The 19,075-nt window shown below is 39.1% G+C and overlaps 1 protein-coding gene across 2 annotated transcripts in view; it reads left to right on the top strand.

Annotated features, from left to right (window-relative positions):
* LOC307137538 (arf-GAP with Rho-GAP domain, ANK repeat and PH domain-containing protein 1) overlaps positions 1-19,075 on the top strand; it is a 48,774-nt gene that overhangs the window by 8,416 nt on the left and 21,283 nt on the right. For both annotated transcript variants that reach the window (XM_079835248.1, XM_079835247.1), the window contains exons 4-11: positions 8,101-8,350; positions 8,466-8,582; positions 10,408-10,521; positions 14,210-14,270; positions 14,352-14,472; positions 14,609-14,766; positions 16,239-16,345; positions 16,432-16,717. In XM_079835248.1, coding sequence (XP_079691374.1) covers positions 8,101-8,350; positions 8,466-8,582; positions 10,408-10,521; positions 14,210-14,270; positions 14,352-14,472; positions 14,609-14,766; positions 16,239-16,345; positions 16,432-16,717 — 1,214 coding nt within the window. The remainder of the gene's footprint in view (positions 1-8,100; positions 8,351-8,465; positions 8,583-10,407; positions 10,522-14,209; positions 14,271-14,351; positions 14,473-14,608; positions 14,767-16,238; positions 16,346-16,431; positions 16,718-19,075) is intronic.

The following is a 19,075-nucleotide window of genomic DNA, read 5'->3' as shown; positions in this document are numbered from 1 at the left end:
CAGATGTATTTTTTATGGACTTCAAAAATAGAGCAACTATTACTGCTATAATAATGCTTGGATTAGCCTGGACTTTTGTAATATTACTCAGATTTTATTCGTCTGAAAGAAGAATGTCATATACACCTCGGATGACTTGAGGGTAGGCTTGCTACGATAGTCGGTGTTGCTGGTGTTCAGACTCAACACCGGTTACATCACTTGCCCACCGTGGCGCCGGCGTCTAGATTTTTTTATAGTAATAAAATAATTTAGTTCAGTTAGAGAACAGACAATACAAATAAAAACTGAACGTGTCTGCTTACTAAAGCCCGATCCGACCGTGAGTCTCGACAGGAGTCATTCATCAGAGAGTGAGGAGCTGACTGAGATGATCGCGGAAGATTTGGTTTCAAAGCGAAACGTAAAAACGCCTATTTAAGGGAGTTTGTCATTTGTTTGTTGTTGTGTTTTTCATTAAAAATTATAGGCTAATGCAGTATTTTGCGTGTGCTGTGAGAACATTTGTCTCTGTGCTCTCATCTGAAAGCGCACACACGTCTCACAGCGCGCAAATATTGAGTTCTCTTTCAAGTCTTGCTCTTGAATGGACGAACTCACACAAAAAGTATGTCAACATGTCAACATACTCGACATCTTGATGAGTATTCTAGCAGACATAGTATGTATATGCCTTAAGTAAACTTTATACAGTCGAGAAAGATGACGCATATCCGAGCATTAGGTCTTAAAGGGGCAGTAGCCTTTACTGCTGTCTGTTAAATGTCAAACAACAAAAGACAAGGACATCACTCACTGCTCTTGATTGAATAGCTTTTGTAAGTTTAATAGGATTAATCTTTAATTTATACAGTCAAATATGCAATGTTATTTTACATTTGATCAATTTCTGTACCTGAAAAGTAATGTTAGACGTACCTGAAAAGCATAGATTTTTTTATTAGTAGGCCTATCTTTGCTCAATAGTATTTATTTGTGCTGCTGCTTGTATTTAAATTATTTGTTCTTATTATTTTCTTTATTTTTATTTGACAGTTTAATCCTTTTTTCCCCTGAACAGCAAATACTGAACCGTACCGAAACCGTGAACCTAAAACCGTGATACAAACCGAACCGTGAGCAATCTGTACCGTTACACCCCTAGCGTAACGTATGCGAGAAGGTGCCACAAAATGGAGAACATTTTCAAAGGGTGCCATGACTGAAAAAAGGTTGGGAAACACTGGGCTAATGAACCCACAATTCAAACAACCTGCAGCCCAATTGGCGCTAATTCTAAACCGAAAGTAAAATGTGCATGGCCGCACAGAGCGCACATTTACGGACGATCTGTCATTCATTCATGGGTGTGTCTCAATCAGCTCCCTAGTTCAGTAGTCAGGGCACTGATCAGGACATAAGTCAATGGGCAGGACATAAGTCAATGGGCAGGACATAAGTCAATGGGCAGGACATAAGTCAATGGGCAGGACATAAGTCAATGCCTGATCAGTGCCCTGACTACTGAACTAGGGAGCTGATTGAGACGCACACATGGCCATACAGAACACGCCTTTACAGACGAGCTGTCATTCACGGTGGGTGCACACTGGCTTGTTTTCAGTTCAGTTTTCAGTTGCGTTATGAAAGCCTGAGTTGTCGTGTGCATGTTACTCTCGGTTAGATAAAATTAGTGATTTAACCCTTTAAGACCTAAGGGTATTTTTACAATTAATTTTCCGCCTGGTTTTATTTACTAAAAAAGCTTGTAAAACATCAACCCTTTTGTGCACAGACAATTGACACACCTCTTTTTTTTCAAGACAAGTTGCACTGTCAGTATATTTGTGTTGCATTGATGTCACCTGAATGTAAAATAAGGTATGGGACCATAAAGACAAATGAAAACATAAAACGGAAATTGAATCACTCAAATATTTATTGAAAACACACACAAATAAATAAAAGCTAAGCATATTTCCTCTGGAAAACAGTTTGTTCAAGTCTTTGGAGTCCTGGAACTCAGGAATAAACATGAGAACTTATACAGAACCAAAACTATTTACATTTTTCCCAAAAAAGTCCAGGCGTTTTTGGCCTCTTTGGATTTTGGATATTTACTGGTGCCAAGCCTCAAAACAGTTCCTATCAGGAACTTCTCCTCAAACTTTCTCCACAAAACTACTCAAAACTGCAGCGCGTCTCTCTCTCTCTCTTCTCAACACTATTGCCGTCCGTCTCTCTCTCCACAATAACAGAGCTGTGGTTCATGCGTAATGACGCACACCAACGTGGATGACGGATCAGCCTGTCATTGGTCAAACCCTCATCCAAAATGGCAGCTAGCATCGAGCTAGCGGCAAAAATGACGGAAAAATGATAAATTATGGAAGTGGATCACGTGGATAAATCTTGGATGGAAGCGTTTTGATTTATTGCTGAACAACTCCAAAAAGATGCACATGTTCCAGGCTGGATAGAAAACCTTCTGTAAAGGCTACAAAGACACCAAAGACACCCCCGTGATGGCTAGCTCGTTAAAAAAAACTGGAAAAAACGGTAAGAAAATCGATAAAAGTTTCATGAAGTAATATAAATATTTATCGGAGGTGCCGTGTGACGTCGTGGGCGATGCCGTCGGGCTCTGAGGGTTAAAAGCCGAGTCGGTGATACCGGTATTTCCGGTGTTGTCCTACGTCAATTAACCGTAATTGACACTGACATCCCTACTTGAGGGTGAGTAAATCAGGGGTTAATTTTCATTTTTGGGTGAACTATTCCTTTAAAGAGCAGAGAGGAAACAAATCATGTTGTGTTTTCATGTTTAATGGGGACTTTCCATAGACATGATTTTTATACTGTACAAACTGTATATTCTGTCCCATAACCCTAAACTTTTTGCATTTTTACATTAAAAAAAAAAATAACTTAATATGTTTTATAAGCGGTTTTCCTCATGGAGACCAAACACATAGGGAATACCTGATTTAGTGACAAACTCAATTCAGCTCATGAAGCTTCCTGATAACGAGCTGATGATCTGAATCAGATGTGTTAAATAAGGGAGATATACAAAAAAACAGGATTGAAAATTACTACTTTGCCAAATGCATCTCAAATGGCTGCATTATGGGTGCGTCTCAATCAGATCCTGTGTTCAGTGACCAGGGAGTCGGCCATTTTAAAGGACAACTCCAGTGAAAAATGAAGCTAGGGGTAATTAACACATGGTTACCGAGTAGATTGTTCTCTGGGATACGTTTTCATGAAAATCGAATGTTAAGAGTTTTATCTGAGGGTTAAGTACCCCTAGGTTCATTTTTCACCGGAGTTGTCCTTTAGGGTAGACAATGTTTTTCATAAATCTGTTTTGATATATTTGTTTAAACTCTCTTTACATCCTGAGGCCTGTACCATGAAGCCGGTTTAGCTGGCTAGCCAGATATGTTTAAGCTTAGTTTGTGCCAATCCTGGGTTTTAGGTACCATTAAGTGGTTTGGCTCTCAGCCGTGTTCATCTCTATAGTAACTTATGCTCCACGGCTAACCTGCTCTAGGGCAGGTTATGTTCTGTATAAGAGATCAAACTGAAATTAGACCAATCAGCTGTGAGCAAAGTGACACGCCTCTGATGGAATTAAGTCACTCCCCCTTTTTCTACTCCAAATGAAAGGTCACTACATAGCAAATGGTTTTTAAAGACTAAATCGTCTGGCTTTTAACAATGCTTATTTATAATAATAATCATTTTGAATGATTTAGATATCATTTATGTAATTATTATACCCTTAGTCAATTACACATGTATCATTTGAGTTAATCAATCATTAATAGGCACTTAGTTAAAATTAATATAAATAGCCTATATAAAGGTCATACAAAATAAATAAGATATAAAAATGACAACATGTGAGCTTACATGTTCAATTCTCTCCATATCAACTAAACTAACTTCATAACTTTTACTTGCATTGACATATAATATTTTTCTTGTCCTCTTTCATAGACAGCTCTTTTCTTCTTGCTGTGTAAATTTGTTTAAATTCTTAATATTTTTCAATCATGTAATATTCTGCAGAAGAGAGAAGTGAATCTAGCTGCTTCTCTCACGAGAAGGGAATCTCAGTTTCTCTGATCCACAGCCTGTGATTGGCTGTTCACTGCTGATGTCACAGCTAAACTCCAGGACTCAGGATCAAAGCCTGAGTTGACAGAGAAAGCTGATGATCAGCATCATGGGACCAACAAAGCCTAAAGAAAATAATCCTGTAACCCTGAGTTTGTTAAAGTATCTTCATGGTACAGGGGCCCGTTCTTCGTACGTTGCTTATTACATCTGAGATGATTTGACAGATCCCAGATCTTTTAATCGTGATCACTGATCTCTGATTTATTTGGTTCTTCAAACGAATTTGCGGATTGGATTAAAATATCTGGATCAAATGATCTAAGATCACTGCGCGTTCTTGTGTTCCCTGAAGAGGGCAGATGCATCGATACTCGAAACCATGATCAGCAATGCAGCGATTGGCTGGCGTCAAGACAGCAACGTAATGACATCATATAATTAAAAAAGCCACCTGGCAGAAAACTTGACAAATTATACAATAAAAACCCCACGAATTTCTGGACCTTTATAAGGAAACAGCCAAACCACCAAACCAACATAAAAGTTATAATAGATAAATGATAAATGTTTTTTGTTTTTTTAACATGATTACCAATTATTTATATTCACGATTTTATACAGTTTTTGTACACCCTTGACATTTTTATTTCAATGTTGTAATTTAATTTTTAATTCAATTTGGAGCAGATTTGTAACGTGACAGTATTAAAGTTTCTTAAGGGTCAAGATCAAATTATCTGCATCTCTTGCGCTGCATCAAGCCATCCCATAATATCCGTGATCACTCAAATGAATGCACGGCGCAGAGTAACTGTACAACATGTGTGTAAACCGCCAATAAAATTATAAAGTAATTATTCCATCACAAATAAATCGCTCAATCAAGTGGCTGTGTCTTTATTATTATATACAACATTATAATCAGTGTTGGGGAAAGTTACTTTGAAAAGTAATGCATTACAATATTGCGTTACTCCCTTAAAAAGTAACTAATTGAGTTACTTAGTTACTTTTTAAGAAAAGTAATGCGTTACGTTACTTTTGCGTTACTTTTTCTCACCTGGGCTGGGCTTGCTTTTTAGTTTTGTTTTTTAATAGCAAAATAAGTCCTTTTTTGTGCTAATGTAAAGACCTCTTCATACCAAAATTTAAATAATAGGCCTCAGGCTGAGGTATAAATGTGCTGCCATTCTGGATAATGGAAGAATAGGACGCAGGAGAAAAACGTTTTACCAATAAAAACAAAAAATCTAGTAATTTTTGCTCATGGCTTAACTGAATCATCAAAGGTCAGCAGCACGACATTGGTCAATAAAGGTAGATTAAATGCATAAAAATATTTGTTCTATTTAACATTTATATATTTGAGGTTTGAGTACTCTGATTTTGCATTTGACTGATTTTATTCATTTTGAGGAGTACAGAATCTTTATTGTGCGAGTTAGTCTAGAACTACAATAACCCTCATGTTTACACACAACGCCTTTCCACTTATTTTTCACAACATGGGGGCAGGAGAGCTGTCAGTCAAATAAATGTGAAAAAGTAACTTGCGTTACTTTTTTGAAAAAGTAACTCAGATATTTTGTTGTAAATTTGAAAAGTAATGCGTTACTTTACTAGTTACTTGAAAAAGTAATATTATTACGTAACTCAAGTTACTTGTAATGCGTTTCCCCCAACGCTGATTATAATATTATATACATTCTCATATACATATACAATATAACATTTTTATATTATTATTATTATTTAAAATTATTATTATTGCCCCTGGTTCAGTAATGAACTCTTGTAATAAAGTAGCAGTGGCTGCTGGGACAGATTTTAAGTATCACCTCAAGATGAATCTAATCCTGTTTACATGAAATAAGCCGCTCATGAGCAGGTTTAAGCTTACGGACCTGTTGCTATGACAGCAAGTCCAGGATGAGCTTCGAAGAACCAAACAATCCAAGATCATGTCAAATCGTCAACAATCAAATCCAGCTAACTGAGTTAGCGAGGTACGAAGAACGAGCCCCTGGCCCCTGATAGTGATCAATAATATTTACACGACAACGGCATTTCGATGCCTTTACCGTCGCCGTGTAAACAATAAAAACACGAACCCCGTGCAACATTGTCGTCTGTTTTTAGTACATCGTTGTCGTGTAAACATACCCTTGGTTCTTTGTCTGGTATTGTAGGGGAAAGTGGGGGAAAACCACTAGATAAAATCAAGATAAGTTTTTGTTGTTGCTATGGACTACGTTGTCCAGAGTGATGAAGTTTAGCTTACACTGGGGACGTACTTGAGAGAAAATGGATTTCACGTTAAGTGATATCATTTTTAACAGTAAGGGGGGAAAAAAAGTGTTTTAAAGCTGTTTTGCAGAACATCACAGTTTTAGCAAGGGCCTGTAGTTAGGGACTACTTGTTATTTAAGGAAAAAATAATTATATTTTCAGAATGACATCACTTTTTTTCTCAAACCTAGTCTGTGGGGTAAAACGCCCCCAGGGAGCATCGCTTCCCACTATCATAAATACTGTAGTCAACATCTTCTGAACATCACACTCTTTGTTTTTCCATCAAATGTCATCTAACTAGTTGATTGAATAAAAATATTTGGACTTTATATTTAAAAATGACCTCACATTAGCATCAGCTAGCCAGTTAGCATCAGCTAACAATAGGGTGACCAAACGTCCTGTTTTCCCAGGACATGTCCTGTTTTCAAGTCCTGTCCTGGCCCTAATATAACAATTTTCTATCCATACAGAGGGGGCATACTTTAAATGTATTGGAATTAATAAGGAATCTCTGAGTAAACTTCGAGTATCATTTGAGTATCTCATTGCCGGGCCGAGTGTCCTGGTTTTCGGTAATCAAAATATGGTCACCCTAGCTAACAATATTTTTCAAAAAGGTTGATTTTCAGCATGGTTCATTAATACATTTTCATATTTATTTTGGCTTGTCTTTTTAATTTTAAGCTAAAACTTTCTTGTACTCTGATTTTGTTGAAAACATATCAAGCAAATTGCTTGTCAAAATCTAATTACAAGAAAACTAGGATAACTATTCTAGACACATTGAACTTTTGTCCACAGAAAGGTTACACAGCCCTTAACCACCTGATATGATTTTACAGGGTTGAGTTCTCCTGAGTTACTCCCTGGATTTGTTATTAAAGTTAAGCACACTTCTTTTTCACAAGGGTCACTTTGTTTAAAGCCTATATTACTTCTTTGGACCACCAATAATGATCAAATGTTGACAATTGCATACAATGTAGTTAACCAGCTGCTGTGAAGCTCCAAAGAGGATCCATAAAGAAACACAAATATCATTAATATGACTCCTCTCATCCCATGCAGTAACTTTGCGTGAAGAACAGTACGTCATTATTAAGTCATTATTGTGCATTTGTCAGCATTGATTGCAGCAGAAATGAAAAAGCAGCAGGATTTTATAAACACAATAAACACTAGTCAGATGTCAATAGTACAACCAACAAATGTGGAAAGAAAATCAAGAAACAGCTGAAAATGAGGGCTATAAATACACATGCAAATACTAGGGACTAAACGAGATAATTAACTAGACACAGGTGCAACACATGAGGGCAAATCAAAAACTGTGGCAACATGACTAAACACAAAAAAACTGAACTGGGAACAAGTCCAGCTCAAGTGCAAAACAAACACAGATCAAACGATCATGTCTTGTTAGCCGGCACGGCTAGTTTGATGTGATGAAGAGATTTCAAAACATGCGTATCAGTGAGTAATGATTCACTTTTACTTTCATTCTTTTGTTTTTGGAGCATGACAGACACTTGGCTACCATCAACTGTAGTTCTGTAGAAAAGAGAAAACTCATTCCTTCTTTTGGCTTTGGAATGATATAAATGTGTGAGATGTTTGGGTCACCGTGGCTTAAAAGGACGTCTACAGAACTCTTATCAAATTGTGCAAAAGGTGATGGGCTGCTTTTTTTCTCAGTAGAAACGCGCATCAAAAAGGAGGTTGGTGTGGATGATTCATCTGGTCAGTTGCCTTCCACGTCTGAACCGCCTGATCTTCAAGATGTTAAAACCAACTGCAGTGAAACTTTGCCAGAATCCCTCTCCATCAGTCCCAGTCCAGACCCGGACCCAGCGAGAACGGCTGACTCTGCGTCTTCTGATGAATCCACTGTGACCCCAAACTCACATGATGACCTCAATAAGGATCAACACACTTCAGAGAAGTCAAGGTAACGTATCACTTCTGTTTACATCACGACTGTGTGCTTATTTAGTTTATAAAATGGCATGTTTCTTGACGAAACTCTTTTGTCTTTACTTCTGTGTTTCTGTTCTTCCTTGTAGTTTCCCAGATCAGATGAAGGATCCTCAAACCGCACTTGGCACCAGTGAAGAAATCCATCAAGTTCTCAAATCACAGAAGCTGAAGATCAAATCTGACCCAAGACCCAAGAAACCACGGTACGTTATGAAAATAAGTTTCCCAATCATGTCTCATATGACTGAATGTCATATTTAACCAGAGGTGGACAGTAACTAAGTACATTTACTTGAGTACTGTACTTAAGTATACTTTTTGAGTATCTGTACTTTCCTTGAGTAGTATTGTTTCTGGAAACTTATGAATTTACTGCACTACATTTGAAAGACAAATATCGTACTTTTTACTCCACTACATTTCTTTCAAGGCCCTCGAAGTAGAAAGTCGTAGCCGCTTTGAAAGTCAGTGTATGATTTTTCTGCTTTAAAACGGGATTTGTTTTTTTTTGCAGACAGCCTATCAGTAATAACTCTTGTAGGATCACATGAAGTTCAATGATTTCCAAGTATTTTTTGAACACCAATCAATTGATGGCAAAATAGAAGGCGGCAGTTCCCAGACGCAGTGCGCACAACCATGGCCATACTTAAAAGTTAAAATTCAGAAGAGCAGACGTGGATAAGTTTAAAAAAGTGCGACAACACGAAAGTGCACAGAAAGCTGCCTCTCAGACGCCAGACCACAAGTACTGAATTTTAGTCTATTGAATCTACTAAAATCTTATTATAGTCAATTAAAACTAGAATAAAACAAAAACAATTCAGATACCTAAAATGTTGTAGTCAAAAGACTGACTAAAAATGTATTTTAAATCAAAATTAACACTGGTATGAAGTATGGTCGGTCAAATTATTTTTATAGATTTGCCCGCCAAGTTGCCATAGCCTTGTGGATACAACGCTAACGCATAATGTTCAACAATGATGTTAGTTAGCATGCAAAAACGACATAGTTGGACTAATAATGTTAACTGAAGTCCTTTCAGAAATATGTTTTTACATAATCCTGTCAAATAAACACAATGTAGAAACCTTTCTTTTCTAGTATGATTTTGACTTTGATAAAAGCTTTGTAACTTTTAAACAAGTATTTAAATGAGTTCATGGTATGCTAGCATGTCAGATGGAGCAGGACTGGTTTAAACCACCATGATTGAACAGCGTGCATTTATACAACAATGCAACCATAATAAAATAATGCGTTTACGTTTACTTTTGATGCTTAAGTACTTTTAAAAGCAAGTACTTTTACGTAAGTAAAAATCTATCTTTACAACTTTCACTTGTAATGGAGTAATATTTAACCAATAGTACTTTTACTCAAGTAATGGAGTTGTGTACTTTGTCGACCTCTGTATTTAACCCCTAATCAAATGCCCTGAAAAATCAATGCCATTACAATTGTGCCATTGATGGTTTTAAATTCAAGATGGAAATTAAATGTCAAAGTGTTTAAAACGTTAAAGCAGTGGTCTTCGCTATTTATGCTCCAGTTCATGTGCAATGAAAGTGATCTCTCCCACGCCTTTATGTCACGATTATTGTCTGCTATAGTCTATTTGCTTCTTATTTATTATATCCAGGTGATTGGCTGACGAAACCTTGATTAAAATAAAGATCATTTATACAAAACAAAATTCACTTTAAAATTCTACAAAACTTAGCCTAATATTAAACAAAATATAATAACCACCAAACTCTTTGCGACCCACTCGCATCTTTGCACTTTTCATAATCAGATGAAATTTAAAAATAACATAATATTTAAACATAAATTTGAAACAAAATACATTGTTATTAATTGTAATTTGGTAACTTTGACTTCTATGATGCTCAACACTCATAACTCTCAGAAAATGTGGTTTAGGGTTTTCAACTCCAGTGTAAAAACAAACTTGACATGTTATCTTTGTTATCATGTTATTTTTTGCAAGATCTTAAACTATGTTGAATTCTTGGTCTGCAGGGCTGCAACCATTCGTGTGAGCCGGAAGAAGCAGACGTTAACTGGGTCGCGCCAGAGAACCAGTGAGTGTGCGGTGACTCAATCCAGCTGGCTCGACGTGTGGAAGGGACGCAAGTAACTAACTCTACACAATCTCTACACAAAAACTTTGAACTTCCTGTCATTTAGGCATTTATCCATTCGAAACATTTCAAAGTAACCACAGCTAAATTAAATAATACTTTTAAAGATAAAAAATATTTATACTAAATGATCAAACAATGGAAAAAAATCGAAACTTTGCGATGTTGGCTTAAGCAAATGGAAATTTGTACAAAGATACTTATGGTAATTTTGAAATTACATATAAAGATATAAAGTTCGTCAAATCACTAATTGCATTTAATTATAAATTCAAACATTAATACATTTTAATTTAATTGCAAATAACACCTAACTAACCCTAACCCACACTTGCGTGTATTTACTACACTGCTCAAAAAATGAAGGGAACACTTGTCATTAGGGATGTGCATTGGCACTGCCCTCACAATTCGATTCGATTACGATTCACCAGGTAACGATTCGATTCAATTCGATTCTACGATGCATTGCGATGCATCAAAATTCTACTGCACACAACAAGGCAAATCAGTCATGAGGCAATACAAGCAGTCAGATATTGAACAACAGATTTTATTGGCTGCTATGTGTGTATTATCACTCTCCTGTCTCTTTGACATAAATGTCATTAAATAAAATAAAATTTTATGGTACAGGGTATTGGATATGGCATTTTCAAACCTGAAAAAGAAAACATAAATCACTGCTTTCAGTGCTTTGAATGAAAAATGTTTCTCTTCTCTCTGCTTTAGAACCATTTGAAATTAAATAAAGCAATAATAACAGCCAACTTTTTCCAGCAGTAAAAAAAGAACATAAACACAACACTGCCAGAAGTTTTTTCCCAAACTTCAAAAGCCTGTTTAAATTATTAAAACTAGAAGCATATATTCACTTTAATGTTACATTTATCATGTGAACTACTTATATACAACAAGTTCTATGCATGTGTGTTTGAGACAAAGGGGAACACGGTCGCATTTGCAGCAGATATATGCTGGCCATCATAAATCAAAGCACGACACAGACGGGGTTCGGAGGAGAAGACCGGAAAATGTGACATAATGGACAATATTTGTCTGTATTTGCAATATATACGAGCCGCGGTTCAGCTGCACGAGACAAACGCTGCCAGTGTGAATCCACAACGGGGGCGCGCGGCTCCCGCTCTCCGTACGCAACGCTTCTGCCCTGCTAACGCGTGCGGTGTGAAGCCGGAATCCGAAATGTGCCCAGATGTCCGCTTTCCAAGCTTTGGGGGCGTTTTTAATTACCCGTCTATTGCAGTCATCTCCCTCTGCCTCCGCCATCTTGATTGTTGTTGTTGTTATGACCCCGGAAGTAATTGAAACTTCACAACTTTATTGTCCAACTCAAGGCCAGAAAATAAATGGTGACATAATCGATTATGGCACTTTGCCGCATCGATGCTGAATCGTGCATGCCCCGCATTGCGATGCATCGCTGAATCGATTATTGTTGACACCACTACTTGTCATGTTTGGTTCGATTAAAACGAACCCTGGTGCGAACCCAATCGGGTTGCACAGGCCGTCCGCAAGGAGGTTTGGTGTCCCAGCACAGTTTCAATACATTACACGAAAGAGAGCTGGACAGGGATGTAGAAGAGCAACTACCCAGCAGCAGGACCGGTATATTGCATTATTTTTGTGCATTCGCGCATTTGAAGCGAATTCGCGTCTGACGCCCGAGTTGAAAAATCTTAACTTTGGCGTCTGTTCCATATTAACCAATCAGGAGCCTGCTTGCTGCTGTCACGTGGTGAAGTGACGTTATAAACGGGGGCAGGCCCGCCAGAGTCACTCATTCGACATGGAGGAACGACTGATATTGGCAGTGAGCAGTCATACGGAGCTATTTCGCTTCAAACGCTCAATTTATACGCGCGACCAATTCGCTTTGGACACGCGAGTGGATTCAAAATGCTCAAGTGTCCAACTAGACGCGAAAAATGCTAATTTGCCGCTCAATTCACTTTTTAATGCTGCATTAAGAAATATATGCGCTTTTCACTATTCCCAAATCATAAAAAGGGCTTTTCACACTGTGCTTAACCCCGGGTTATCGTGGTTCTAAATACTGCTTTTAACCCTGGGTACAGGAACGTTTCACACTTGTAGGCCCAATCCCATTTCTACCCCTTAGCCCTTCTCTTTCCTCTACCCCTTCGTTTTGCGCGTTCTCGTGAAGGGGTAGGGGCGTCTCGATTCTCTTTTGGCTGGAGTGGTAGGGGTAAGGGGAAGGGCCAGATAGCCCTTCAAACGAAGATTTTTCAGGACCACACTTCGAACGAAGGGGTATGAGGAGTTTCCCTCCACCGACTACCGTGCTTGCTAAACGCACTATTTGACTGATTTGAACACATATTAATAATAGTTAAAAATATATATCTGGTCATCCTTCACAACGCAGTCGATATTTACATCACCTATCCTCTGTAAGCTCTCGCGTTACCAAGGCAACGACTGACTTGACGTATAACGTATGAACATTATCGCAGCACCAGAGTAGATAACGAAAACATATCTGTACCGGCCGGCTCGGATCAGCACTGAATGGAACGGTTAATAAACAAAGAGAACAGTTTGGCCCAGATGGAAAAGCAGCTTCACTAGTCTTGTATGTTCTGTATCATCTTAGGAAACTCTGGCTCATACGTTTTTTAACTGAAAACGATCGCCGTTTAATTAAGTCCAAATACAGCGCAAAACTCTGTTGGGAGTGAGTAATTTGCTAAACGTGCTTGCGCGGATTTCTGTTAGATATAGCCTACGCACTTCATTGCTGTTTATACAAATAAACGGGATATGATGACATGTGATGACGTGTAATGGTATAGTAGTGGTGTTCCATTTCTTAGGGGAATATTTTCACCCCTACGCCTTGGCTTTCGGTTTCAAGAGGCAAGGGGAACGCGTACGGGTAGCGGAAGGGGTATAAAATAGAATTGGGTTTGGGCCGTAATTTAGAAGCGGAGTTGGCACCGCTTTTTATGAAACCCTGTTCCGGAGCAGGGATAGCACCGCTTTTGCAGTGTTAAACTTGTACAGTGTGGAACAATGCAGTATTAGAATGTTATAACTAGGCACTTAGCCACAGAAAACCAATCACCAATATCATATTTGCATGCTTTGGACAGTCCCAAAAACACTGCACATTGCATATAACATATGTATATGACATTGTATATAACTGTAAATTCAGCGTTTGAAAAGAAAAATGTCAAATGCTGACAGAAAAATGCAACAATTTGAATTTTTACCCCAAATACCATACTTTCAACATCAAATATTAGATCAAATTAGCACAAAATCAACTTTGCGCTGCTGCCCACAATCGCTTCAAAGATCAGACAAATTTCCACGTGCATCTTAAAAAGCAGGTGTTTTGGAAAGTGCTGCAGCAGGTTTTTGTGCCAGTCTAGCCTTTTATTTAATATTTCTAATATTTTATGCAAACGACTAAAACATCACAGGCCGATGTTTGAGCCTGGGGTGAATAATTCCATAGGAATACATTGCTTATTTCAAATCTTTGTGCTCAACATTTGCATTTGGTGTGAAAGTGCCTTTCGGACACCCATTGATCATAAGATTTTAGTCGAAAAAAAAAATAGTAAGAGAAGCCTAAAGTAGTGCAAAGAGGGTTTTTTTGTGTTAAATTAGTTTGTATTTTGCAGGCACAATGTTCTGTGGACCACTCTAGATGGGAATCTCATGTCTATGTGGAAAAAACGCACAGTGAGTTGTTTCATAATCAATACTGAATTAATCATTTATTGCCACATTTGCCAATATAACCACATTTTCAATGTGCTCCAGGACAAGTTCACAGAATATGTGTTTCCTGTAACAAGCATCACCAACCTACGGAGGCTGGATCACGGGCACTTCTCCATCTCTTTACAGAAGAAGCAATTTGAATTCATGGCTCATAGTGAGGGTAAGCTGGAAACCCTGGGCGTAGTGCAGTGAATCAATGTCAATTCTTAAAACTGAGAGTCACTGTGTTAAAGTTAGCATCAAGTTTCTGAAGGTCATTACTTTCAGCTCTATCCTGTGAATGTGTTTTGCCGTAGCTGTGCAGGAAGGCTGGTTGGTGTCTCTCTACGCCACCCGTGGGAAGGAACTGGTCACTGCACCCAAACAACACGGACCACTGCTCATGAAAGACCCAAGGAAAAAGGTGTACACCGCTATCTGTGGATACACCCTTTGGATTTACAGCAGCAAAGAGGTGAGGACAATTGCTTACTAATGTATTCAGAGTTGAAAAGTTTTTTTCTAGCTCAAAGCTCACAATCTGTTTTGACCCTTTTACACCTGGCATTGACATCCGCTCCATATCCGGATAGTATATTCCAGATATGAAAATGGATTTTGTTTAGCCGTATATCGTTTACACCTTCATTCCAATGCTGAAAGAGAGGCGATTACACTCGGTCTATTAAAGTGACTTTTATGATTATTTGTAGCGTTAACCTCATTACATATTACTGTGTAGCTGAATCCGGATAACAAAAACCATTCACCATAAACTGATGAAATAACAATTGGACATAATTTCAAATGAATTGAGTGAACTTGAACCTACATTGTTTAATAGCATGAATCAACAACTGCCTGGATAAAAGTGTGTTGAGACTATGAGCAAAGTAAAGACTTTACAATGATTTTAAATGTTGTATACTGTATGTCAGACTTAAAGGGGTCCTTTTTTTACAAGATGTCTCCAGAGTGTGTATGTGAAGTTTTGGCTCAAAATACCCACAGATCATTTTTTATAGCATGTTAAAATTTTCAGTTTTTGAGGGTGAGCAAAAACGTGTTTGTATGTGTGTGTCCCTTTAAATGCAAATGAGCTGCTGCTCCCCGCCCCCTTTTTAGAAGAGGGAGGGGCTTCAAGAGCTCATGTAAGCAGCTCAGATTACCTCACGCAGACACACACTGAAATTGTCAGAAACTGTTCAGTCTTTTATGATCAAACCGGAGTCGGACAATGATGGAGAGACTCAAGAAGAAGTGACGACATGTAGAATGAGACAGGACGTTTCTGAAGGGATAGTTGATGAATTTATGAGTTAACTATCTTCAAGTCATTGATTAGCATATTCTGTCATGATAATCTATAAACCGCTGGTGTGGGAACTGTTGTAAAATGAGCCAGAGAATATCTGCTGCATGAAGAGAGAACAGGTATAGTTTAGTTTAATTACGGTTATAACTTATGATGTCATCTTGCTTTAAGACATGCTATTGCATTTGTGTTCGTACTGTATCGCAATAAATGTGAAAAACGGATGACAGCTTCAGCGACTCCCAAATGTGCTCGACTACAACAACTCTTCCTCTTCTCAACATGGCCTTTGTTGTGTGTTCTCGAGGGCGGGGTTTATGTAAATGTTAAGGTTAGTGATGTCACCAACCCGGGAACAAGCTCGTGGTAGTCCCTACCAGCCATTTGTTGTAGTCCTTAAAAAGTGATTTCTGTAAAAGAAAATATCTCCCTTTACATTGAACTTTGAGCGTCGTAACTTTGCACGTGTTGTTTATGCTCAAACAGCAACATTACACACTAACTAAAGTTAAAAAAAGTCAAATCATAATCAAGGACCCCTTTTAAACAAATGACTGTTTTTGTTCAGCCAGACTGTAATATATAGTTGTTGACAATGGGAGTTTGCAAATTGACCTTGTTTGAATTAACAGGACTTCAATATAGGTCTTGGCATGATGTTTGTGTCTATGAATATAGCATCTGTGAAGTCGACAGGGCGTCACAGCTTCAGTCTCATCACTCCATACAGGACCTTTAAGTGAGTCTTCTATTCTCACCAAGTATTTTATTTGACCACTTTTCTGTGCTCTACGTGCTTTTTTTAATGTTGGTTGGTTTGTTCAGTTTCTCTGCAGACTCTGCTAAGGAGGCAACCATGTGGCTGGAGAATCTGAATGACGTGATTCGCAGCGCATTGTCCTACAGCGAGGTGGCGCATCAACTGTGGTCGAGTCCCTGTAATAAAGTTTGCGCTGACTGTGGTGTTGCCAAACCAGAGTGGGCATCAGTGAACCTGCTGGTGGTCATCTGTGAGGCCTGCGCTGGCGCACATCGCTCCATGAGCAGTAACAGGTCCAAAGTGCGAGGTCTGAAACTTGATAATAAGGTTTGGACCGAGCCTTTAATACAGGTGAGTTTTGTCATGCGGCTGTAACAAAACGCGTAATCCTGTCTTTGATATCATGTGACCATTTTTAGTTTCTACTCATTTTAGAGTACTCTGAAAATGTGTTTTTTTTTTCCCATACCTCCATGCAGAAATCCTTTAAAGAGGACCTATAATGCAAACCTACTTTTGCATGGTGTTTGAACATAAAAACTTTTGGCAATATAGTGTATTGGGATGCCTGCCTTTACATGCACATGAACTTTAATGACATCCCATTCTTAATCCGTAAGGTTTAATAAGGAGTTGGCCCACCCTTTGCAGCTCTAACAGCTTTGACTCTTCTGAGAAGGCTTTCCATAAGGTTTAGGAGTGTGTTTATGGGAATTTTGATCATTCTTCTAGAAGAATGTCCAGTTCCTCCACACCAAACTCGCACATCCATGTCTTTATGGAGCGATGCTTTGTGCACTGGTGCGCAGTCATGTTGGAACAGGAAGGGGCCGTCCCCAAACTGTTCCCACAAAGTTCGATGGCCGCCCTGCCATCGACGCTGTAGAAAGATTCGTGGACGCGCTGCTGCTCTGACGTAGATCGAATGCTTGGTCTTTTTTAAAACTGCATTTAAAGAGGCTGCAAAGCAAACACTCATGTTGATCAGCGTTTGTGCAGACTGACCACAGGTAGGGTATAACCATATAAGATAATCTCATGAAATCATTTAAATATGAGAGTAAAAAAAAACAGATTGATGGAAAGAACTTAACAATTATAGTTACATGTTTGCTAACAAAATAAACCAATTAAAAGCAATTTGTGTGGTGTATAAATAATGTTGCGCGCCTTCTTGTCAAATCCGTCGCACCAGCAGTGATCAACATCTCCTCTATTTTGCTTGGGAACTAATGTGGTCGAACCAAAGTTTCCAGGACAGCGTTCTCTGGAATCATCTCAAGCGGAGCACTTCTACATTCCCATTGGTTGCCGCCGAACCGCGTCATGGCTCATTACCATTAAGTTGACCTGATTTCAACTCTCCTCGATGCCCAAATCGTCCAAGACGCCGGAGCTCGTCGCCGGCTCCCATTGAAAGTGAATGACTTCCGGCCACTTTGATGCTCTCGCCGGCGGCGGTGTGAACGCACAGTAAGGCTCCTAGTTTACAAAGTATTTTACATGGTGCTGGCTCTGTTGAGGTTTCAGGGCATGCGGGTTCCTATTAGCTTTGCCGATTGGCTGAACCTAGCACAGTTGGAAAAGTTGGCGGTCTAATATCGGGATTTCATTTATGTTCATTTGCTAAAACAGTATGCCTCCACCACCCCTTCTCCACACTTCTAGTTCTAACCACTTACATACACAGGGGGGGTATTCTGGGTTCGGGCCAAATTCAGAGCTTGGAGCCCGCCCCCCGGTCAGCACGCCAAATACACATTTAAAATTACTCCCTCTCAATTATATGTAAGTGTGAACTTGTGAAGTGACATGTTGTTGTTAAAAGGCTTGGGCTAGTGTATGAAGGGCATCCAGTATTTAAGGAGATTGGTCCAGGGCCAAGCACTTTGTTAGATTCAGGCTTTTCGTCGTCCTTTTAATTACTTGGCCCGTCACCCTTGCCAGGGTATAGGCCACAAACCACAGATCTCCAGAGTCCTCTGTATTTGGCCATTATATCCAGCTGGTTGTAGGTGTAGTCCGTCTTGGTGATGTTGTCCTCGAGGTCACGTGGCCAGGTGTTTCTTAGACGACATCTTCTCCTCTTTTCTTGGGGGTTCCACTTCAATGCCTGCCTGTTGATTTATGATGAGTGTTCCCTATCCAGTCCCATCTTCTGTTCCTGATTTCTTCTTCAGCAGGGAGTCCTTTCCCAAAGTTTGGTATTGCTTATGGTGTCAGGCCATCAGATCTGGAGAATTTTTCTGAGACGGCTGTTAATGAAGGTTTGGACCTTCCTGATGGTCCTCTTGGTCATCCTCCAGGTTTCCGCTCCATTCATCAACACTGACTTTATGTTGTAGAGTTGTCCATTTAGGGCTTCCAGGTGAAAACTGGAGTGAGACAAGGGTGTCTGCTGTCACCCTTCCTGTTCCTTTTTGCAATTGACTTGATTATGAAGGAATCCATGAGAGAGTGAAACAACAGAATCCAGTGAACCTTGTGGACCTAGCTTGGGGACCTGGACTTTGCTGATGACCTTGTACTTCTCTCCCACAATAAGATGCAAGAGAAGACGGATGTAGCGTCAACTATCTCATCTCAGATTGGCCTCAACTTTAACAGAGATAAGACCAAGATTTTCAGGATAAAATCCACAAGTGAGGACCCAGTCATGGTGAATGGAAGTCCCCTGGAAGAAGTCCAGGTCTTCACCTACCTGGCAGC

The sequence above is a fragment of the Gobio gobio genome (assembly GCF_949357685.1).
Source record: "Gobio gobio genome assembly, chromosome: 14".
NCBI classification, from domain to species: Eukaryota; Metazoa; Chordata; class Actinopteri; order Cypriniformes; family Gobionidae; genus Gobio; species Gobio gobio.
Note: the sequence above shows the minus strand (reverse complement) of the source record. Positions and strands in the feature narration are given on the sequence as shown.